The sequence below is a fragment of the Megascapheus bottae genome, chromosome 5, assembly GCF_031878675.1.
Source record: "Megascapheus bottae isolate mThoBot1 chromosome 5, mThoBot2.hap1, whole genome shotgun sequence".
NCBI lineage: Eukaryota > Metazoa > Chordata > Mammalia > Rodentia > Geomyidae > Megascapheus > Megascapheus bottae.
Window position 1 is genome coordinate 49,934,142 of NC_143513.1, and position 25,674 is coordinate 49,959,815.

Below are 25,674 nucleotides of genomic sequence, written 5' to 3' on the forward strand. Positions count from 1 at the left end.
TAAAAGATGGCTTTTTCATATATTTTTTATTGTAACTAATAGAAGGGTTACATGATATTTGCCAGATAGATGGTGCATTAATTCCCATACATTAATACCCTTTCACATGTCTTGGTCCCCATTCCCCTCCCCCCATCTCCACCCCTCATCCAAATTTCAAGTAACCAAATACAAATATATCTGATATATCAGGTAACAAATCCCTATCCAATTTCAAGTAACCAAATACAAATATATCTGATATATCAGGTAACAAAGTGAGATACTGTAACAATATGAGATAACCAAGGGACAGCAAAAGAGATGAAGATGAGAGATAACATAGTACCTTAAGAAGAACAATAATTCATTATATGGCTTAGGTTTCTATATCCTAGAGATCGTTTCATTTAGTGTCCTACTATATGGCCTTTTATATCAAGGTTTTCCTCTATTGCAAATCTCTGCTAGGAATCCTATAGACTCTACTCCCAAGCGCCTTCAGCTGATTCAAAACTTTGGAAGGGTAGCAGGCTATAAAATTAACCCTCAAAAATCAACTGCCTTCCTCTACGCCAACAGTGAGAGGAATGAGGCAACAATCAGGAAAGCAACTCCTTTTGCAATAGCCTCAAAGAAAATAAAGTACCTAGGAATTACCTTAACTAAGAATGTAAAGGACCTTTTTGATGAAAACTTTAAAACCCTGAAAAAGGATATTAAAGCAGAACTGAGGAAATGGAAAAACCTCCCATGCTCCTGGATTGGAAGAATCAATATCGTGAAAATGACAATCTTGCCAAGGGCTATCTACAAATTCAATGCAATACCCACCAATATCCCAATGTCATTCTTTAAAGAAATAGAAGAGGCAATCCAAAATTTCATATGGAATAATAAAAGACCTCGTATAGCAAAAACACTTCTTAGCAGAAAGAACAGCGCAGAAGGAATTTCAATACCAAACTTTAGACTCTATTACAGAGCTATAATTATCAAAACAGCTTGGTACTGGCACAAGAACAGGCCTGAAGACCAATGGAATAGAACTGAAGACCCAGATATTAAACCACAGACCTATGGCCACCTAATCTTTGACCAGGGAGCCAAAAAATAGAATGGAAGAAAGATAGCCTCTTCAACAAGTGGTGCTGGCAGAACTGGTTAAGCACCTGCAGAAAACTAAAGTTGGATCCTTCTTTGTCACCCTGCACTAGAATTAAATCCAAATGGATCAAAGACCTGGAGGTAAAAGCTGACACTCTGAAAACTTTACAAGAAGGAATAGGAGATACATTAGGCCTCCTTGGCACAGGTGGAAACTTTCTTAATAAGGACCAAGAATCACAACAAATCAGAGAAAGGCTGGATAAGTAGGACTGCATTAAACTGCAGAGCTTTTGTATGGCAAAGGACATAGCTAGTAAACTAATTGGAAAGCCTACAGAGTGGGAGAAGATCTTCACCAACCATACAACAGACAAAGGCGTCATATCTAAAATATATCAACAGCTCAAAAAATTGAATCACTCCAAAACTAATCTCCAAAGTAACAACCATCCCATTAAAAGATGGGCCAAAGACTTAAAGAGAGTCTTCTCTGAAGAAGAAACAAAAATGGCCTATAGACACATGAAGAAATGTTGAACATCTCTGGTCATAAAAGAAATGCAAATCAAAACAACTCTTAAGATTCCACCTCACTCCAGTTAGAATGACCCGGATCAAGAAAACTAATAACAACAGATGTTGGAGGGGATGTGGCCAGGAGGGATCACTACTACACTGTTGGTGGGAGTGCAAACTCGTTCAACCACTATGGAAAGCAGTATGGCAGTTCCTCAAAAGACTAAACATAGAGTTCCCCTATGACCCAGCAGTTCCACTACTTGGCATTTATCCAATCATCCAGAAACAAAGACATACTAAATCCACCAGCACAACAATGTTCATTGCAGCACTATTTACCATAGCAAAGATATGGAACCAACCTATATGTCCCTCAATTGATGAGTGGGTCAACAAGATGTGGTATTTATACACAATGGAATTCTACGCTGCTGTCAGAAAGAATGACATTGCCCCATTTGTTAGGAAATGGAAAGACTTAGAAAAAATCATATTAAGTGAAGTAAGCCAGACTCAAAGGAACTTAGGCTCAATGGTTTCCCTCATTTGTCATAATCAGTAAGAGATGGCATTTTGTGTGTGCATCAAATTCAGAAAGGTTGCTGTTATTTACTGTTGGATTTGTACTATTTTTTTAAAACATCTGAATTTACTGATTATAAACAAAGCTGTCTTGCTGTCTTGTTGCTTATTCTTCTTTTGTCTGTCTGTCTGTCTGTCTGTCTGTCTGTCTGTCTGTCTCTCTCTCTCTCTCTCTCTTTTTCTCTCTTTCCTTATTTCTTTTTGGTGGTTTTGGGGGTTCTGTTCCTGGAGCTTGAACTCAGGGCCTGAGCACTGTCCTTGGGCTTTCTCAAGGATAGAGCTCTACCACTTGAGCCATAGCACTACTTCTGGCTTTTTTTTTTTTGATTATTGAGGTAATATATAGAGGGGTTACAGGTTACAGTTACTTTGCCAGATAGTAGGTGCATTACTTCTCACACATTGATATCTATTCATATGTTTTTGTCTCCCTGGTTAAGCACCCTCTTTCAATCATCTTGTTTTCGCCCCTTCCCTTTCCTAGTTCAAATAAACATATACAATATACCAGGTAACAAAGTCAGATACAATAACAATATGAGATTAACCAAAGGGCAGTAAAGGAGAAGAGAAATAACATAGCACATTAAGAACAACAATCACACATTATAAATCTCTGGTTTCCACATTGTAGAGATGCTTTCATTTAGTCTCATCCTATATGACCCTATATATCTAGGTTTTCCACCATTGTAATCCCCTGCTAGCAGAGTTCTAGATGTGTACTAATTATTACAAATGAGGGAAACCATTGAGCCTATGTTCCTTTGGGTCTGGCTTACTTCACTTAATATGATATTTTTTCCCAAGTCTTTCCATTTCCTTACAATGGAGTGATGTCATTCTTCCTGATGGCAGCATAAAATTAATTCCATTGTGTATAAATACCATGTCTTCTTGATCTAGTCATCTACTGAGGGGCATCTGGGTTGGTTCCATATCTTTGCTATGGTAAATAGTGCTGCAGTGAACATCATTGTGCTAGTGGATTTAGTATGCCCTTGTTTCTGGACGATTGGGTAAATGCCAAGTAGTGAAATTGCTGGATCACAGGGGAGTTCTATGTTTAGTCTTTTGAGGAATTGCCATACTGCTTTCCAGAGTGACTGAAGGAGTTTACACTCCTATCAACACTGTAGTAGTGATCCCTCCTGGCCACATCCCCTCCAACATCTGTTGTTATTAGATTTCTTGATCATGGCCATTCTAGCTGGAGTGAGGTAGAATCTCAGTGTTTTGATTTGCATTTCTTTAATGGCCAGAAACATCTATCATTTCTTCATGTGTCTATAGGCCATTCTTATTTCCTCTTCAGAGAAGATTCTCTTTAAGTCTTTGGCCTGTCTTTTAGTAGGATGGTTATTTCTTCGAAGATTTGTTTTGGAGAGATTCAATTTTTTACCTTTAGATATATTTTGGATATGAGGCCTTGTCTGTTGTATGGTTATTGAAGATCTTCTCCCATTCTGTGGGATTTCTATTTAATTTGCTAGATATGTCCTTTGCTATACTGAAGCTTTGCAGTTTAATGCAGTCTCATTTGCCCAAGATTTTTTTTTAACTTTTGTGTTTCTGGGTCTTTATTAAGAAAATTTCAACCTGTGCTAAGGAGACCTAGTGTATCTCCTATTCCTTCTTGTAAGGTTTTCAGGGTATCTGCTTTTACCTCAAGGTCTTTGATCCATTTGAAGTTAATCCTGGTACAGGGTGACATAGAAGGATGCAACTTTAGTTTTCTGCAGGTGCTCAACCAGTTCTGCCAGCACCACTTGTTGAAGAGGCTGTCTTTCTTCCATTCTATTTTTTTTTTTTTGCTCCCTTATCAAAGATTAGGTGGCCATAAGTCTGTGGTTTAATATCTGGGTCTTTAGTTCTATTCCATTGGTCCTCAGAGTCAGTTCTTGTGCCAAGCTGTTTTTGTTAGTATAGCTCTGTAATAGAGTCTAAAGTTTGGTATTAAAATTCCTCTTGTGCTGTTATTTCTGCTAAGAATCATTTTTGCTATATGGTGTCTTTTATTCCATATGAAATTTTGGATTGCTTCTTCTATTTCCTTAAAGAATGACATTGGGATATTGATGAGTATTGCGTTGAATTTGTAGAGAGCCCTTGGCAAGATTGCCCTTTTCATGATGTTAATATTTCTGGCTTCTTCTACGTATGTGGTACTGAGGAATTAAACCCGGCTCTTTGTGCATACTAGGTAAGCACTCTACCACTAGGCCAAACTCCTCACCCAACATAACTTACTTTGAGTGGATGAAAAGCATTTATTATTTCTATGTAACACAGTCTGCTTGTCCAATTTAAGAAAGCATCTCTACAAGGAGGTATACATTAACCTTACTAATGGTTTGAAGTTGTTTTTATTTTTACTTTTCAATTTTATTTTATTATTTTTTTATATTTTATTTTATTGTCAAGGTGGATAATGTATAGAGGAGTTACAGTTACCTTCATAAGGTAGTGAGTATATTATTTCTTGTTTTTCTCCCACTTAACTCTCCTCATTCCTCCCAAATTGTGAAGTTCATTTCCAACCTATTGTCTTATGACTATCATTAGATAAATAGGTAGATAATAGTGAGACAGGAATTGGCGAGACAGTAGAAGGTAGTACATCTAAGTTTTAATTTTCTGGTTTAACTGTGATAAGTATAATAAAATTGGAGAACTATAACACAGTTATTTGCACAGTCATAGTTTTTTCTTTGGAAAAATTAACACTCTCTAATAAAAGCTTTGTCTCACTTACTAGTAAGAAATTTGAGATACAGTTGCATAATAGAAATATAAACGTATGCAACATAGAAGAAATTAACTTGTAGAGGAGTGCCTTTTTGCAGTCTGATTTTATCCTTTTCCTGACCTTGTTCATCAGTATCGTTTTCAATGTATGTATGTGGCATAATACATGAACAAAGGAAAAAAAATAAGACTAATTCATGATGATAGTATTTATATAAGTAAGCATTGGACATTACTTCAAATTAATTTTCTATTGTATAATATTCTTTCATGTGTGTGAGTGATAGTTTTTTAATCCATCAACTGTGTTTGGATATTCAGGTAGATTTTAATTACTTTGTGATTGCAAATAAACCTTAAATGAATAGCCATTTGTGCATGTATTCCACATTTTTGGAGATATCTTCAGGATAAATTTCTCAGAGTGGAATTGCTGGTTGAAGTGGAAATCCATTAGCTGTTTTGTTAGTTAGTGCCAGGTTCTCCTTCATGGGATTGTAGTTTTGCATTCCACCAGTAGTGCATGGAACGTTTCTTTACAGACTCTTCAGCAGAGGGAAGATGAGGTCATACCCAGATTTTTAAGTTGTAAGGACAGATTTTAAGCTGCAGGACACTGTTACAAAAAGAGGGAGGCCAGTGTAAACTGAACTTAGCTCCCATCTGCCCAGAAGCTGTTTATGAAACTATTTGCTAATTAAATGATTTCTTAACAAACTGGATCTAAGGTCTTGAGTTCAGCCTAGCATGCATGAAGACCCAGGTTCGATTCCTTGGCACTACATACACAGAAAAAAGCCAGAAATGGTGCTGTGGCTCAAATGGTAGAGCTCTAGCTTTCAGAAAGCCTGAGGACAGTGTTCAGGCTCTGAGTTCAGGCCCCAGGACTGGCAAAAACTAACCAACAAACAAACTGTGGATCTGGGACTATGGTTGGTTCATACAGTATTGTTGTTCCTGATAGAATAGTAAAAGAAAAAAAAGGTTGAAGGGGATTTGCTTTAAAAGAATTTCTTGTCATTGAATTTTCTCTATAGATAGAATGGTGGAGGAACATTTCTTATCTCCAGTTTTTCATGAATTTGATTAATGTATCCATTAATTAAGTATGTTAAGAATTTACAATAATTTCAAAATTGCCTTTTTTTTTCTTTTTCTTCAGCATGTTACACCAGACAGCTACATTCCATGTCTGGCAGACTTGTGCAAAGCACTGTGGGAAGTCATGCTTAGCTACTACAGGACAATGGACTGGCATGAGAAGCATGACAGTGAGGATGCAACTTCAGCTTCTGGTATGAAAGAATTAGACTATAGTAATATAACTCTTCTTGGAGTAGGAAAAAAAAGAAAGGGAAATACTTGAGGATTTCAGATATTAATAGAGATTACAAAGCCAGTGTGAAAGAAAATGTTTTAGCTACTTTAAATCTTCATTGCCTTTGGGGATTCACTGGGATAAAAGACTTTTTTTTTTTTGCTGGTTATTTTTTTTTATTGTAATTAGTAAAAGGGTTACATGATATTTGCCAGATAGAAGGTGCATTAATTCACATACATTGATACCCTTTCACATGTTAAAAGACTTTTTTTGATGTTGGTCCTGGGACTTGAACTCAGAACCTGAGCATTGCCTCTGAGCTATTTTTACTCAAGACGAGCAGTTAGTTCTCTAACACTTGAGTCACAGCTTCTTTTCAGCTTTCTGGTGGCTAATTGGAGATAAGAGCCTCATGGACTTACCTTCTTGGGCTGGCTTTGATCCACAATCCTCCAGTTGCAGCTTCTGAATAGCTAGGATTGTACAATTGAGCCAATGATGCCTGGCTGGCCAAAGGATTTTTAAGTGGCTGTTAGTACCAGCTGATTTATTTGGAAAGAACTTGTGTAAGTGTATTGTATGTCACACATACAAGTATGTGTGTGTGCATTCTCACACTTGTGTATGCGCACACTATTATAAGCCATTAATTCATTCAAATTGACTATGAAATCCATGATAAATGTTCATTGTTAACCTGTTTGGTTGTAGTAATAAAGCTGTTGTTCCGGTTGTACTAATAAAGCTAGACTCTTTAGAATTTATGAGGCACCATGCCTCGTGTCTAGTGTCCTGGCTCTCCTCTAGTCATCATGGCATCCCATTTCAGCACTCCACTGGAGTTGATCTGGTTTGTTGGTATTGTTTTTCTGCTCTTTCTTTCCTATCCTGCTCATATGGCTCAATTTTCTGACAGCGTTAAGTATATTTGAAAGGCTGCAGTGACAAGAGTCCACCTGCAATCACCAGATTTCCAATAAAGACTCTTGATTCAACCTCTCAGAAAGAAAGAAAAAAGAGTATATCACCATATTGATCTTTTCCTTGTTGAAAGTGTAAGATGACTTTGAACTTTATACAATAATTAAATACCTTTAAGTGGAAAGCACAGTTTTAAATGACTGTAGTGCAGACAACGAAACAATAAGGAACAAGGCTAAGAAATTACTGTACTTACTAGGCATTCTATTTAAATTGCCTCATTTGTATAATTATGTATTTTAAGTGATTATTCTTTAAACAACAGTCAAGATTAAGTATTCAGAATATGTGTAAGAGTAAGAAATGATTTTATCAGCATTTTGTTTAGTATGGAAAGAAATGATTAAAATTACATTGCATTCAATTGTATCATGTACATTTAATGTAAACTACTCTAATTTTTTTTTAGTAGCTTCCAGTTTCTTAGGTGCTTGGCTTCTGTGACAGAGTGGTTTTAAGAAGTACCCAATATTTATGAATAGTGGCATGGATAGGTTACAAAATAGAAGTTTAATCTTTATCTTGTTTCATAAAAGGAAACAAAAAAAGAAAGTTCTCTGGGTGAATTTTCATTCACGTAGAAAAATTGTCAGGGAGGGTAAAAGGAGAGAAGGACTAGGAAACAGGTAGTAGGCACTGAACCAGGATTGCAGGCCTGTGGGCTGAGATATAGGCCACTTACCACTGGCAAGGCCCTAGGTTCAAGGTTCAGCACTGTGAGAACAGGCCAAATCAAAATGGTTATTCCTGGCTCTTTAAGGGTCCAGTTTTTCAGCAAGTTAGCCAGGTTTGGCACTCCTTATGTTAAGATCTATATTTTTTAATGTACTATGTGAAATTCTTTCTTTTTTCTTTCATTTCCCTGCCCCCCCCCATGGTTTATCCCTCATTGTCACTGTATCTGATTTTGGTACCTAGTGAATTGTATATGTGTTTATTTGAATTAGGGAAGGGAAGGAGTACAACAGAATGATGAAACAAAGGACAAAGGGTGAACCAGTGCAACCATGATACTCACTAGATAATATGTTGGAAATGAGCTGTACAGCTTAGGGGGAGGGATTGGGGGAAAGGAAGTGGGAGAAAAATGTGGGAGGGAGCAACAATGTTTGAGAAATATGTACTTACTACCTTACATATATAACTGTAACTCCTCTGTACACCCTGACAATAAAAATTTCTTAAAGCATATGTTTTTTAGGTAGTATTAATATTTCAACAATCTTTTCTTCTTCTAGTGCACCATTTAAAAGTAGTCCAAAGGAAAAGTTTCTGACAGAATTAGCACATACATTGGGTATAAGAATTCATGAATATTTTAAATTACTATGTACCAATAAAATTTTAAAACATTTAAAAAGGAGTTAGAGGTCAGTATTTGCATTTATCATGCTAAGGCCTGTTTTTACTTTAGGTGAATAGTTTGCATTCCTTAAAGTACTGAATTCAACTTAAAATGATTTGAGCCTTACTTACTTGGTTCTCTTGACTAAATTCCTTGGCTCCGATATGTGTACTTTGAGTTCTCAAGAACTCTGACTTGTCTTACTTTCTGCTGATAGTTTTGGGGATTCTAAAAGTTAATTGTTCACTTTAAATTAATTCTTTGTTTTTTCACATAAATGAATACAGAAATGAATTTTAAATGAATACATTTTCTGTTATTATATTTTATTCTTTTCTAAGCGGCTAAGCAGAGTTTAATAGAAAGATACAGTATGCTATTAAGGAAAACAGTGGGCCCAAGCTAGGTGGCTCATGAGCCAATCTCTGTTGTTTTAAGGGGAAAATATGCTTTAAGGCAGATCATTGTTCTTAACTTGTAGAAGTAGATATGGTTGGACTATTTCTATAAAGTTGCCGGGGCCAACCGGCAGCAAACCAGGGTTTGCAGATTGGGGTTCCTGAAATCGGGGGCAAGGACTAGCAAGAAATAGAAGAGAGACAGACACACCGGGTCCGGGATGTCCGCAGTCCAGGTAAAGACTGCCAAGACTGCCGCGTTTATTTTCCACTCCCCCTTCTTCCCTCCTCCAGACCCAGGGAACCTCCAGGTGTTACATTCATATGGTAATTCTCAGGTCATTTACATAGAATAGGGCCAGAAAACAATAAGACAATAAAGCCATCGTCTGATGCAAGTCAAGGTACAGTTTGATTCCACTCTGGCTCCCAACATAAAGTGATGAATATTATTATTGTAATTAACATAGGAAAGTATTTGTTAATTCATTGCAGGAACACTTCTGTGATATACTCTGATTGGTATGAATATTAATTTATGATTAAGTTACTTGGTCATGTAATGCCCTCAATACCAGCTTGTTCAATGGAATTTCAATAAGTTGTATATGACCATTGATAATCTTGTTCCACTCACATATGAGCTGAGTGGTCTGAAGTATGTTTAACATTGCACTGGTTCACATCGTACCAAATGGGTCTAATTCTGGTGCCTGGTTTTGATATTGCTTTGAATGCATAAATATTTTCTGTATGTTATGTAGTTATGTACTGATGTATTTTATGTAGCTTATAAAAATGAGAGAACAAATAGCTATTGGAAAACAAAACATGCTGAATTAAAAATATATATCATCTTTATTTATATATCTTTTATTTTCAGAAGGGAGTAATATGATGGGTACTGAAGAAACTAATTTTGATCGAGGCTACATAAAAAAGAAGTTAGAACATGGACTTACACGAATATGGCAGGTTTGGTTTTTTTAAAAAAAATATATAGAAACAGTAGAAATCTTCATGTCAAGGTTGCTTTGCCAATTTGTAGGTTAATCCTATGTTAGTTTTTCTTCAGAATAAGGCTACACTTAAATCGGGATTGAAATGATAGCATCCATGTAGAATTTCTGGTAATGCAGTATATGTACTTTGAAATACTTAGCATTTTTTTTATAGCTAGTCTTCAGTCATTGTAGCAACCTAATGGCATTGCTAATATAAGAAAATCTATTAAATTTTATGATTGGTGAGCTGTTCTCACTGAAGAATTTAGTAATATGCAAGTTAGTGAAAATCATCCTGGTTTTAAGCATAGATAACTATTTTAGCTTTAGAATATGTTCATCTCATTACTGCTCAATCCCCTTCTCATTTCTAGCCCTAGTTCTCAACTTGTCTGGAACAGAGATTTGCATATTTTAGGAACTCATTGAGTTAACCAAATTTGAAATAATAAGGCTAAATGCAGTACAATTGAAAACATTAGTTTTGGGTAAGGAATAATTTTTTTTTGTTAAGCTAGCCTGCAGGTAACATTTTATCTAAATTGAACTTGTTACTAGTAGAACTTGCCCAGTATTATCTTTAGGCTGTTAATAGTCATGGGACTAGTAATGAATTGATTTGGGATGTTGTCACACACTCTACTTCAGGGTTGTAATATAATGTATGTTATATATGCCATAATGCCTTGCTAATGTGACATTCCAATTGCAAAGAACATTTAGTAAAGGATGTATTAGATAAAGCAACACATAAAGTAAGAATTGGATTAAGGTTAAAACATTTATTTGGAGTCAGAGAGATTTATTGTTGAGCCATTTTACTGTGAGTTTTATATTGATAACTTTATATAGACCATACAGTCTTCCAATATTACTCATAACTTTTTTAAGCCTGTGCGTGTGTGTGTGTGTGTGTGTGTGTGTGTGTGTGTGTGTGTGTATGTATTAGTGTGTTACATCATATAGCTTAGCATTTAATAGAACTTGGTTATATTATAGTGAGATTCTTGCATTTACTATTTTATATCTGGCATTTATGAAACTGTTCTTATAATATTGCTTTTAAAGTTACTGGCTATTAGCTTAAATAGTTTTAGTTAAGAATGGAACACATTCTTGTCTTTTCATCATCTGTAACTAGAATAAATAGATCTAAGAGCTTATTTTCTACATTTGAGGTCTTGATTATTATTTTTTTTTGTTTTACAGGATGTTCAGCTAAAAGTAAAAACGTACTTGCTTGGAACTGATTTGTCTATATTCAAATATGATGATTTCATCTTTGTTTTGGATATAATAAGCAGGTAGTGTTTGAGGTCTTGTCTTAATCTTTAGTTTGATTCATTCAACCATGATAATCATAGAAATGAGGAATTAATGAGTTATTATGTCTAACTCTTTCATGAAAATGAAGATGATTGTATACTTAAGACTGTTTGCTGCTGGGTTTGTTTATGAATGTGTTTAAATATTTCTGCCCTTTTGATGTTTTTAAAGCAGTTTGGATTTTGTGATCTGTAGAATCCTTTGCAGTATGCAAGTTTTATGCCTTGTTCTCTTTGAACAAAGAACATCCAACTTTGTGAGGTTGCTGCTGAAATTTACATAAACTTTTCTGTCTAATTAGATTGATGCAGGTTGGAGAAGAATTTTGTGGTAGCAAATCTGAAGTTTTACAAGAGTCTATTAGAAAGCAGAGTGTCAATTATTTCAGGAACTATCATAGGTAAGAATTCTAATACAATATGAATAAATATAGACAATGAGAATACTGTAGGCTAATACTCTTGTAGCATTAAATGGTTTAAAACAACACTGTTTAAACTTAAATACATTCTAATAGCACTTTTTGGCAAAGCCAAAATGTTTCATCAAATATATGATTAAATATTCTCACTTATGCATTGAAAATCTTACTATATTTTTGTCTTGCAATTTGAAAGTACTGAACTAAATTTTGAGTGGATTTCTTTAGGGTTAAAGAAAATGATCACTACATCATAATTTACTGAGTTTGGCCATCATGTCATTTCTTATCATCGATGATAAGGCCATAGAAGTCATAATCAGTGAGAGGTACTCTTACTTCTTATTCTTTTTCTTTAAAAAATTTTTTTTTATGGGCCATGGGGCTTGAACTTGGCCTGGACACTTTCCCTGAGCTCTTCAGCTCAAGGCTACCACCCTACCCTTGTACCAAGCCCTACTTCCTATTTTCTAGAGGTTAACTGGAGATAAGAGTCCCGGGTCCTTTTGTGCTTGGGCTGGCTTTGAACCTTGATCCTCAGATCTCAGCCTCCTGAGTAGCTAGGATTACAGGCATAAGCCACTGTGCTTGGCTTCTTACTTTTTTTCTTTTTCTTATGATAAGATATGCTTTAGAATAGAGGACGTGCTACTCCAAGAGTCTAGATGCAAAGCCAAGATTGTGTGCTCTGTTACTTTTCAAAGCCATTACTGCTGACTTCAAAAAAGATGACTTCAAAAAATGATTGCTGGGGCTGGGAGTTTGGCCTAGTGGTAGAGTGCTTGCCCAGCATGCATGAAGACCTGGGTTCAATTCCTTGGTATCCCACATACATAGCAAAAAGCCAGAAGTGGTGCTGAGGCTCAAGTGGTAGAGTGCTAGCCTTGACAAAGTCCAAGGACAGTGCTCAAGCCCTGAGCTTAAGCCCAGGACTGGCAAAAAAAAAAAAAAAAGATTGCTTGCTTAAAACAGTGTTCAACTGAGAAGGCTAACATCTTAGATCGTTCCTGATAGAAACCAAGTCCAGAGCTATAGTTAAGAAACCTATATTTTGTAATATTTTGACATATACTTTGTTGCTTGCGTTAGTTTCCTTTTTACTCCAATCATTAGCTTTTTACAACTGTTTTGATTTTGTTATTGTTATTTTGGTGCCAGTGAGTAAAAATCTGAAATTCTCACATTTATTACCTGCTCACAGTGATAATATGCTATACAGGGGAGAGATTATTGGGCATTGATTAATTGATTGGGTATTAAATTATTGGGCATTGATTAAACCTTGATTGATCATTTGTTAAATATTTTTGGGTATGGATGTGATGAAATATAGAGCAAGTGTATTTTCATTTTCTTAAATGTATATAATACTTTTTTCACAGTATTCTTCTGCCAAGTGGAGATTTTGAGAATGAAGAAATCTTTGAACGAAGTTATTCTTGTATTATGTACATGGTTAAGTAGATTAGTATGATGATATAGGCATAAAATGGTAAAAAAAAAAAAGCAGTTAACTTCTTGGAGGAATATCATCTGTTTAGGAACTATTCTAGGTGTGGCATGTCATTTTATTTTCTGAACAAAAACTTTCAAAATTATCAGTTTTATTCCACCAACTTTATGTCGATGAACTCATAGGTTATGTGCATCTGAAACTACCATTCTTTTGCTAGAAATTAGAAAACTTTTAAAAGCATAATATTCTAATTTCAACAGTATGACATAGAAATTATATAGCAATGTGTAATTGTCAAAACATTCTAGTTATAGCAATGTACATCAGATTTGTAATTGCTATAATTTTTAATGTTTATCAAAATGCTTTGAAGGACCTTAAAAGTACATTGACAGGCCGGGAGTTTGGCCTAGTGGTAGAGTGCTTGCCTAGCATGCACGAAGACCCAGGTTCGATTCCTTGGTACCACATACATAGGAAAAAGCTGGAAGTGGTGCTGAGGCTCAAGTGGTAGATAGAGCTCTAGCCTTGAGAAAGTCCAAGGACAGGGCTCAGGCCCTGAGCTCAAGCCCAGGACTGGCAAAAAAGAAAAAAAAATTACATTGCCTATCTTTTTAATGAGGAAAAACTTCTGTTCATATGTAAAGAAGGTTTTTCCTTTAGAAAATGTTGGAAAAAAGTAACACCCTTTTCCCCACAGCACAAAAACACTAAATATCAGCTCCAAATAGCCAGAAACTGTAAATGTTAACTTACTTATTAAAAAGTACCTAAAAGTGTGATTGTGTGAAGAAGTTTGTGAGGAGATGCTGAAGAGGTTGTTCAATGGTAGAACATTTACTTTGCATGCAAAGCTCAGGTTCTATCCTTAGCACATAAAATGTATACTATCCTCCCCCCAAGGTGTAAAGTTCATTTCCAACATAGTATTTGATCAATATCACTGTTACATTGTCCCACCATTTCTGTGAGTCCCTTCCCTTACATACATGATAAAGAGTACAGAAGTAAAAAATAGTGACAACAGGGCATAAACCAAAGGTTACAAAAGAAAGAAACAAGAAATAATAACAGATGTTGGTGGGAGATGTGGCCGAAAAGGAATACTACTACACTGTTGATGGGAACGTAAACTTGTTCAACCACTCTGGAAAGCAGTATGGAGGTTCCTCAAAAGAGTCCACCAGCACAATGTTCATTGCAGCACTATTTACCATAGCAAAGATATGGAATCAACCTATATGTCCCTCAGTTGATGAGTGGATCAACAAGATGTGGTATTTGTACACAATGGAATTCTATGCTGCTGTCAGAAAGAATGACATTGCCCTATTTGTTAGGAAATGGAAAGACTTAGAAAAGATCATATTAAGTGAAGTAAGCCAGACTCAAAGGAACTTAGGCTCAATGGTTTCCCTCATTTGCCATAATCAGTAGAAACCTTGGGCTCTCCTAGCAGAGATTTGCAACAGAGCAAAACCTTGATACAAAAGGCCATATAGTAGGACGCTAAATGAAAGGATCTCTAGGATATAGAAACATAAGCCATATAATGAATGATTGTTGTTTTTAAGGTAATATGTTATCTCTCATCTCTTTTGCTGTCCCTTGGTTATCTCATATTGTTACAATATCTCACTTTGTTACCTGATATATCAGATATATTTGTATTTGGTTATTTGAAATTGGATAGGGAATGGGGGAAAACAAGATGAGAGGTGAGGGTGGGGGGAGGGAAATGGGGACCAAGGCATGTGAAAGGGTATCAATGTATAGGAATTAATGCACCATCTATCTGGCAAATATCATGTAACCCTTCTATTAATTACAATAAAAAATATATGAAAAAAAAAAAGATTGAGCATAGAGGTCACCCCCCTGTGACCTAGCAATCCCACTCCTAGGCATTTACCTAAATGACCACAAAGATCATACTAAAGCTACCAGCACAACCATATTCATTGCATCATTACTTACCATAGCTTACTTACCATAACTTACCATGCCACTTATTAGAAGAATGGATCAAGAAAATGTGGTATATACACACAATAGAATGCTATGGTGACATTGCCTTATTAATAAAGAAATGAAAGAGTGGGAAAAATCGTATCAAGGGAAGCAAGCAAGACCAAAAGAAACACCGTCTGAATTGTTTCCCTCATTTGTAATAACTAGAATATTTCTATGATATTCTTAGCAAAGGATCACAATAGCTCAATAGCTAGATGCATATGACCATGTAAAATGAAGCTTATCAAAATGAACTCCAAGAAATGGAAGCAAGAGGTTTTGTTAAAATATACACTTTTATGATAAAATCTTCTCTGTTAGCTAGATGGGCCCTAAATACTATCACAAATAAAGGAAGGCAATTGGTGTTTTACATAGGCAGTGAGAAAAAGCTCTACATGCTGTGGGAAAGGCCACATGAGGCAGAAATTGCAGTTTCATGGCTATAGATCTAGAAATACCAGCAGCTGCCAAAGCCTGTAAAAGGCATGGCTGAATGCATTCTCCCTCAGATGAGTAGACTGCAGACTCCCAGCTTCTTGATTTCAGCTCAGTGATACACATCTTTTGATATTTTGGCCTTCAGCACTATAAATCATTATGATATGATAATTTGATTCTTATGATTGTTTTGTTTTTATTGCTACTTGAAATACCTGTTTGGTATATCTATTTTATTTAACTTACAGTCCTTGTCCAATGGCCTCAGTATTTTGGGACATTCCTAGTTTTTATACACTCATCTACTTATTCTTTATTTTAATGTTTATATTTTAAAATAGTCTAGATTATTATTATTATTATTATTATTATTATTATTATTATTATTATTGGTGGCTTGGGTGCTGTGTCTGAGCTCTTCAGCTCAAGGCTAATGCTCTACTACTTTGAGCTACACTTCTGGTTTTCTGGTGGTTAATTGGAGATAAGAGTCTCATGGACTTTTGTGCCCAGGTTGACTTTGAACCTTGACTCATAGATCTCAGCCTCCTGATTAGTTAGGATTATAGGCGTGAGCAACTGGCACCCAACTAGATTTTTTTATTTTGGGGAGGAGTATTATGGGGCTTGATCTTTGCCTGGGCACTGTCCCTGAGCTCTTCAGCTCAAGGCTACTGCCCTACCCTTGAGCAAAGCCCTACTTCACGTTTTTTTCTAGAGGTTAATAGGAGATAAGAGTCTCAGGTCCTCTTGTGCCCGGGCTGGCTTTGAACCTTGATCCTTAGGTCTCAGCCTCTTGAGTAGTTGAGGTTACAGGCATGAGCCACTGGGCCCAGTTTTTTGTTTTTTTGAGCATAGTAGAGGCACTGGCTGTTATCACCCATCTTTCTTGGGCTGCCTATGAAATGTGCTGATTACTGAGGATAGGTAGTGGCAGCAGTAGTAGTAGAGAAAGAAAACAATCAATAACGTTAATGATTAGTGGGCTGTCAGATACAGATATGCCTTACCTGCTAGTTCAGTTTTATAAATGGGAATGGCATTGAGCTAAAATTGCCCAGAGAGTGATACTTACATTGATATTGTGGCTTAGTAAATATGGTTAAGATCTGTGGAGTTTATATTACTATTGACCATGTTATATAATTTGTAAATAATTTTCTTTTAGACATTAACATATCATTAGTGATGGATATCTTAAGCTTAACATTTAGCCCCTTATTAAAATGCCATTTCCTAACATTCTTTTTCAATACAGTTCAATTATTTACCTAAGTAAATATTTAGTATTTTTCTTTCTAAGGATTATAAGATATTAATGAGTAAAAGTAACTTTTATTGTTTACTATGTTCATCTCAATGAGTTCTCAAAGTTGATTATAACCATGATGATAATTCTATAATTGGGCTGTGCTTTATTTCTTCAATTCTAATTTATAAAGTGTTCCTTTTCTTTTTTAAGAACACGACTTGATGAACTGAGAATGTTCTTAGAGAATGAGACTTGGGAACTTTGTCCTGTGAAGTCAAACTTCAGCATCTTGCAACTTCATGTAAGTTTGTTCTTAAGAATAAATAAATCTTTTTAACTTTTTAAAATAAAAGACAGCTATGTTGAGTGCATTTATAAAACAATCAGATTACTGAACAACACTAATTTTATCTTCCTTGAATGTTTTTAATGGCAAGCCACTCCTATGAGAATTATCTTTTAGAATTATGAAAAATCTGTGTCTTTACAAAATTCATTTACATGCTTTAGGAAAACTGATTTGCCTAAAAGGAGTTGGACTTCAAATTCTGAAGAGGGTCTAATGCCAAATTACACAATTTTAAGAAAGTTAATTGTATTTCAGTACTGCTTCATAAGAATGTGCATTACAATGCTTATTTGGAAGTGCTTAAAGGGGCTAATAAGTATCAAAGTTTTATTATAATTCCTAAATTTGCCTCAAAAATAAGAAACCCTTACTAAAATATTGTTTATACTTTTTTTGTTTGTTTTTTCCCATATTTTTTATTGTAATTAATAGAAGGGTTACATTATATTCACCAGGTAGAGGGTGCATTACTTCACATACATTGATACCCTTTCTCATGTCTTGGTCCCCATTTCCCTCCCCCCAACCCGCCATCATCTTGTTTTCCCCCCTTTCCTATCCGATTTCAGATACCTAAATATGCATATATCCAATATATCAGATAACAAGGTGAAATACTGTAACAATATGAGATAACCAAGGGGCAGCAAAAGAGATGAGAGATAACAGTACATTAATGACAACAATCACTCATTATATGGCTTTTGTTTCTATATCCTGGAGGTCCTTTCATTTAGCATGATACTATGTGGCTTATGTATCTAGGTTTTGTTCTATTGTAAATCTCTGCTAGGAGAGCCCAGGTTTCTACTGATTATGACAAATGAGGGAACCCATTGAGCCTATGTTTCTTTGAGTCTGGCTTACTTCACTTAATATGATTTTTTCTAAGTCTTTCCATTTCCTTACAAATGGGGCAATGTCATTCTTTTCTGACAGCAGCATAGATTTCCATTGTGTATAAATACCACATCTTGTTGATCCAATCATCAACTGAGGGGCATCTGGGTTGGTTCCATATCTTTGCTGTCTTACCAAAATATATTAACTGGTTTTTGTTTTTATTTTAATCAGCAGAGTAAGCAGCACATGAAAAAAACTTCAGTTAGTGTGATTTTGTTTTGATTGAAATACATTGTTGATAAATATTCCTGTGTGGAAGATAATGTTTTACAAATCACACATGTCAAAATAGTGTATATCTACGTTTTTAGAGAACCGTGTGTTTGGTTTTTGCCTTTGAGAAAAGTGGCTATTGGGGAATATATAAGTTAGAGAAAAATGACTTTCTATGTAATCTAAAAATGCATAATTTAGATTTTTGATAGCAGTTATGTTTATATTTTATAATAGCTTCTTATCTAGTTGTGTTGTTTCTGTCTTACAATAGAAATAGTAAAATCACTGAAACATGGTGGTTAATCTGTGTTGAAAGGCAACATAATTATCATTAATTTTTAATTATACTTAAAAAGTAATTCCTTAATGTTACTTAGGATTCTAAGTCAATATAAATTTTAGGGTATGTAATATCTGTTTAAATACTTTACTTGAAGTTCTATTTAATCATTATAAATATGTGTGCATCTTACCACACATAGGTGGTAAAATTGTAAGCCAACCTCTTAATTAGTATGTTGAAGCATTCCTATTCAGGTGAGCATCATTTCCTTCAAGGAAGTTAACTTGAAAATAGCTTTCAGGTAAATAGACATTTATTAATTTTTTGATAAGTATTCCTGCCAGTAGTTTTATAATTCAAGTGAATTTTAGAGATTGTTTCAACTATTTTATTAATTAGATTTATAATCTACTTGGTCCTTAATTTTTCTAGATCGTGAAATTTGGTATCTGTATACAATAAGTGCTTGACTTAATTCATTTTTGTAAATGATTTTACTCTTCTTATAAGACTTTGTTACTATTTAAAAAATTTTAGAAAATAGCATTCAGATTTCATACTGTTTTCAAAAACATTTCTCAAAGTAAATGAAGAGTAGTTCAAAGCAGGTAACATTGATTTCTGTGATGTCATAGACTGACAAAACCTTTAAACATGGATTACCAAGACTGTGACTTCTTACAGCTTCTAAGATTGATTTACCCAAAAATCATCATTTTCTTTTTACTTAGTCTACATTGACAGGATATGTTTATTAAACTTAAAAGTTTATCATTGTTGCTAAAATGTTTTTGGCTCTTTTTTAATGTTTAGGAATTTAAATTCATGGAACAGTCTCGATCCCCTTCAGTTTCCCCTAGTAAGCAACCAGTGTCAAGTTCTTCAAAAGCAGCAACATTGTTTGAACAGTACTGTAGTGGTGGGAATCCATTTGAAATTCAAGCAAACCATAAAGATGAAGAAACGGAGGATGTCTTGGCTTCTAATGGGGTATGTTATATGATGTATTTAGTGCCATGTATTTTCTCTTTCTGTCCTTTTTGTTGATGACTTCACTGTTCATAGAGTGGCTTCTTTTTTTTTTTTTTTTTTTTTTTTTTGCCAGTCTTGGGCCTTGTATTTAGGGCCTGAGCACTGTTCTTGAGCTTTCTCAAGGCTGGAGCGCTACCATTTGAGCGACAGCAGCAGTCCTGGCTTTTTTTCTATGTATATGGTATGGAGGAATTGAACCTGAGTTTTTGTGCATGCTAGACAACACTCTACCACTAAGCCAAACTCCAGGCCCAAGAGTAGCTCCTTTTTCATGAAGTGCACAAGTGCTCTTTAGTACTTCCCCAGTTCAAGAAGGCTTTGATATATCTTATGGTGAAATGGCTGTAGTAGATAAGCTTTATTTGGGCATGAATTATAGTGCTGTTGGCCATGAGTTCAATATTCATGAATGATGACTATTGTGACCAGAGGATCACCGGACACTAATAGGAACAAGAGTTCAGTATTTGTTATCTCTGTATTCACAGTAACTTCATAGAAAGGGCACTTGTTTGTGGAAAAAGACCCAAAGCAAGAAGGCAGATTATTGCATCCTTTGCCCTCAGATGGGAATGTTCATATTGGATGATGTGTCCATGAATGACTGTGAAGGATAGGTATTGGAGTATGGGTGTGAAGATGCTGCAAATAAATCATAATGTATCAACACATTTGAAAATACTGAATCTTAAACAGAAAATATCAACAATAGTGTGTAATCATGAAGCTTTCTTGCTCCTTCCTTCCTTCCTTCCTTCCTTCCTTCCTTCCTTCCTTCCTTCCTTCCTTTCTCTTTCTCTCTCTCTCTCTTTCTTTTCTTTCTTCCTCCCTCTCTCCCTCCCTCCCTCCCTCTCTCCCTCTCTCCCTCCTCCTTCCCTCCTTCCTTCCTTCCTTCCTTTCCTTTCCTTTCCTTCCCTTCCCTTCCCTTCCGTTCCCTTCCCTTCCCTTTCTCTCTTTCTCTCTTTCCTTTCTTTCCTTTTTCTTTCTCTCTCTCTTTCCTTTCTTTCTTTCTTTCTTTCTTTCTTTCTTCCTTTCTTCCTTCCTTTCTTTCTTTCTCTCTCTTTCTCTCTCTCTCTCTCTCTCTCTCTCTCTCTCTCTCTCTCTCTCTCTTTCTTTCTTTCTTTTTCTTTCTGGCTTTCTCATGGCTAGAGCTCTACCACTTGAGCCATAGCACCACTTTGGGCTTTTTTCTGTGTATGTGGTACTGAGAAATCAAAACTGGGTCTTTGTGCATGCTAGGCAAGCATTCTACCTCTAGGCCAAACACCAAACTCTTGGCCTGTAGCTCTGTTTTTATATCAAAGAAAAGCTAGTTTGTGTAGGAGTTTATGTGTGTGATGTCAAGACTTTTGCTCATCGCTATTAGAGAAAGCTGTGATTTTATTTTTGTTATTCATGATCTTTCCAGGTATAAAATAAATCCTTGAGAATCTGGATCCACATCTAAATATAGCTCAATAGATTAGTGGATTTATTATTAGATTCTTAAGAAGTAGTTGTTGAATTACTGCAAACATCTTTTTATGTTGTCATTGTATTTTTTTCAGTAGTCATATGGAAATAAAACATAGTCAAAGAATTATTTTTTAGATTAAGTGAAATGATTGGGACATAACTTGGCTCATTACTTAGTTAGAACCTCAGTGAATGTTAGCCACTTTTGAATCATGTTATAATCTATTATATAGTTGATGTTGATATTGTTACTATTGCTGCTTTTGGTCTACAATGGGTTTCACTGAATTTTCCCCTCTGGCCTAGGTTCATGATGCCAGAAAGGTAGGGAAATGTTAGCAAGGCACCTTTCTTCTCAGAAGCAACCAATATGGCTGTGAATGTTACTGTAATTTTCTAAGTTGCTTTTGTAGGTAAAGCTCAGCATAAGCATCTATGCTGTGTTCATTAAACTGAACGAATACTTCAAATGAGCCAGAAATAGCTCTTCAACCTCTTTATAATGAATTAGCCAATTGGAAGTAACGGTTATGAAACCTTTAAGAAATTAATATTTTAATAAAATCATCAAATATATATTCTTTTCATTATTTGAGGTCCTTTTGAAATGTTTAGTTTTTGTAAATGGAAATTTGATTTTTATGGTCATTTGTAAATCTCTATACAGGTATTTTTGTGTTTCTTTTCAGTTGGGTAAGGTGTGATGATAAAGAAAATGAAGTATAATATGATTCTTTGTTGTTAAATTAAAGCTAAATTAATAAGACTTATCCTGTATTTAGTGGTCTCTTCATCATGATGGTTGGGTTACTTTCACTATGTAGACGGACTGCAATAAAGATGCTCTTAAATCCACTGTGTTCTCTTCAGTATGAGTCTGATGAACAAGAAAAGAGTGCCTATCAAGAATATGACAGTGACAGTGACGTTCCTGAGGAACTCAAGCGAGATTATGTAGATGAGCAGACAGGTGATGCGCCAGTAAAAAGGTAATCATTCGGGCCAGGAGTTTGGCCTAGTGGTTAAAGTGCTTGCCTAGCATGCATGAAGACCCGGGTTCGATTCCTCGGTATTACATACATAGAAAAAAGCCAGAAGTGGTGCTGAGGCTCAAGTGGTAGAGCTCTAGCCTTAAGAAAGTCCAAGGACAGTGCTCAGGCCCTGAGCTCAAGCCCAGGACTGGCAAAAAAAAAAAAAAAAGGTAATCATTCTTAACTTTTAAGATATTAGACTCCTTGGGTTGTGGACCTAGCATATCATAGAATTCCCTTTGAGGATTAAAAGAAATTTTAAAAATGGATTTTTTGTGCTTATAACATTCTATAACAGAAGTTAATGTATTTTAAAAATGTATCCAGAAAAAATAAAAAAATAGGATTTTTCATATATTACATAAAAGTGACTTTTCAGGAAAAATCAATGCTTATATGAAATGTTCTTCCTAACAAAACTCCTTTAAGCATTATGCAAACCAATTCATTTCACTGGGAGTTGGCTTGTTAAGGTTGTGTTAAAAAAATCACAGATGTTGATTTTATTATCTAAAAAGTTGCTTTAAAGTAGCTTTTCCTTTATACAGATTGTTTGCCAATTTTTTTTTTTGCTGCAAGGTTCTAGTTCCTTTTTTAAAACATACTTTCAAATGTTAATCTTTTTTAAAGTGCTTAAAAGTTTTATCTCATGAAAATATCGGGCATAATCGAAGAGCTTTCAACTCAGAGATCAACAGTTTTTGTTGTAATACAATAAAAACAGCAACTTTCTACTTTCATTTTCCCAGTATCCTTTGGGTTTTATTTTAGTATTTTGTAGTAAGGCTTCTTGTTAGTGATTGAGTTTTGTTTTGTGATAACTTGTCCTTTTTTCCCCCCCAGTTTCTACCAGTTTAGTAGCCCTGACTTTAATGTGTCCAAATGAATTAATATCAGACAAAATTAGTGGCTTCAAATGGAGTTAAAAAATGATATATTAAGGTACACTCTTTCCTACTCTTAAAACCCAAGATAAAGCTGGTGCAGTGGTGCACGCCTGTAATCCTAGCTACTCCGGAGGCTGAGATCTGAGGATCAAGGTTCAAAGCCAGCCTAGGCAGAAAAGACCTGAGACTCCTATCTCCAAGTAATCTCCAGAAAATGGGAAGTAGGGCTTGGCTCAAGGGTAGAGTGGTAGACTTCAGCTGAAGAGCTCAGGGATAGCACCCAGGCAAAGTTCAAGCCCATGACCCACCAAAAAAACAAACAAACCCAAGATAGAAAAATTCTTGTCTTAAAATGAGCAATTCATATAGGTTTAAGCATTATTAATTGTGAAATACCGTTTTTATTGGTTTTTCCATGTAATACATTGAAATAATAGAATCTATTTTTAGCTGTTTAATGCTGTTTTGTTGCGCATATTCATTAGTTAAGTTTGGGTATATTTTGTTCAAAGGAAAGCTCTGTTTGAATTGAAATGAACAAGTAAGATAGGGTTGGCTAGTGTGTGTTTGTACTACAATTTTGGTAGTACTTATGTAGCCTCCTAAAATCATGTTTCCAAAGTTAGGAAACTTAGTACATTTGTATCTAGATATATAATTTCCTTAGAAAAAATCTGTTTTTAAAAGCTTACCAATTTTTAGTAGATAGTAAAAACTAGATGCTAAGCTGAATACTTTACTTATTTATTACTTGGTAACCCTAATTGCAACTCTTGTTTTTCCATATTAAGTGTTTCTCGAGAAACTCTAAAAAGCAGGAAGAAATCAGATTACAGTCTAAATAAAGTGAATGCACCTATCTTAACAAATACAACACTAAATGTAATAAGACTTGTTGGTAAGTAGTAATACCTTGTTATTAAAAAAAACTTTTGAGCAGTTAAATGAGTTCATTTTTGTTATTACATGAGTTTTATTTGATAATTTCTTTATTTGGTAGTCATCGCCCTGTGTTGTGAGGGAGCCAGGGGCTAGAGGCATCATGGGCAGGAAAGTCAGTGACACTCTTATCTCCTGCTGGCCACCAAAAAGCCAGAAGTAGACCTGTTGCCCAAGTGGTTGAGCATTATCCTTGAGTTCAGGGTCAGTGCTCATGCCCTGAGTTCAAACCCTACGACCAGTACAACAAAACCCAACCAAGCAAAATAAAAAAGTCTCATGTCAACATTGCTCATCTTAAATGTTCCAAATAGTAAGATACTAATCTAAGTATTAGTTTCACATTTTTTACTTAACTGCTTATTAAATCTTCACATCTCTAAAATATTGTAATCAAATGAAATGTAGTAAGATTCTCCTAGTTTAGTAAGAGGCACATATGTGATAATGATACTATTAGGTGTCATGCAGACATTTAGTTTTAATGTTATATCACAGGAGATGTTCTATGATCTGAATATATGTTTAGTAAAAGTATTCAGAGAAGATCTTTATTGATTATTGTATAGAATACTATGAAATTTCATTTTCAAAATGCAGGTTTGAGGGTGAGGTAGATTTTTTCATGCTAGTATTTCAATGTTTTGTATGCTGTCAGTCTTCATATTTCACAAGTGGTCTATATATTTGACAAACACATCAATAGTTTTTTTTCATATTAAGTCTTATGGACTTTCTTTGTGAGAATAGTATTTGTCTGGATAATGTATGGAGGGGTTACAGTTACATTCATCAGGTAATGGGTACATTACTTCTCAAACCTTGATGCCCCCTCTACCTTTTTTGTTCCCCTTTCTCTCTCCCAGCCCCTCCCAATCATCTTGTTTTTCCCCTTTCTTCCCTATTTCAAATAAACAAATAAGTGTATATACAGTATACCAGGAAACAAAGTCAAATGCAGTAACCACATGAGATTAACCATATGTGGGAAAAAAGGAGAAAAGAAATAACTTCACACAGTACATTCAGAACAACAATCACAAAGATAAACCTTTTAAACACTGTAGTTCTTGAGCGTGCTTCTCGAGATGAAGTTTGTTCTGTCTGATTATGTTGGAGTGACAGCCTTACCATGGTGGCTTTTTATATTGGGGTATGTGCATTTGCACCAAAAACTGTGGCAAGTCAAGAGAAGATGCCAGGAACACATAATATTCTTACAGAATATGAGCAGAACCAGTAATTGGGGAAAATAATGTAATAGGTTACATGTAAATACATACCCTAGCCAGTTCAAATAGGAATAGAGATAATCATGTTGCTTTTTACTCTAAAAAGGTATACAGTATAACACTTGACTAAAATTAAATACAGACAAAAACAAATTGAAGATGGAGGATATCCTGTTTTGTTCACTGAAATGCAGCTTTTAAATTCTTAGTAGGCATATGAATTTGAAAAAGTAATAGGTCCTGCTATTCTCATGATTGAAAAGATTGTTCTGTTTCATAGTAATAGTTGAAATGTGCCCTGGATGCTGAGTTCAAACTAATAACAACAATGATTGTTGGAGTAGCCATTGTGTTGTGTTTTTTTTTGTTGTTGTTTTTTCATATATTTTTATTGTAATTAATAGAAGGGGTACATTATATTCATCAGAAGGTACATTACTTCACAAACATT

At 35.1% G+C, this 25,674-nt stretch overlaps 1 protein-coding gene across 1 annotated transcript in view; it reads left to right on the forward strand.

Moving 5' to 3' along the window:
* Vps50 (VPS50 subunit of EARP/GARPII complex) overlaps window positions 1-25,674 on the forward strand; it is a 116,557-nt gene that overhangs the window by 51,973 nt on the left and 38,910 nt on the right. The window contains exons 13-20 of the mRNA XM_090333121.1: window positions 6,101-6,233; window positions 9,867-9,958; window positions 11,197-11,291; window positions 11,615-11,713; window positions 17,107-17,197; window positions 19,461-19,637; window positions 22,005-22,123; window positions 23,844-23,950. Coding sequence (XP_090189247.1) covers window positions 6,101-6,233; window positions 9,867-9,958; window positions 11,197-11,291; window positions 11,615-11,713; window positions 17,107-17,197; window positions 19,461-19,637; window positions 22,005-22,123; window positions 23,844-23,950 — 913 coding nt within the window. The remainder of the gene's footprint in view (window positions 1-6,100; window positions 6,234-9,866; window positions 9,959-11,196; window positions 11,292-11,614; window positions 11,714-17,106; window positions 17,198-19,460; window positions 19,638-22,004; window positions 22,124-23,843; window positions 23,951-25,674) is intronic.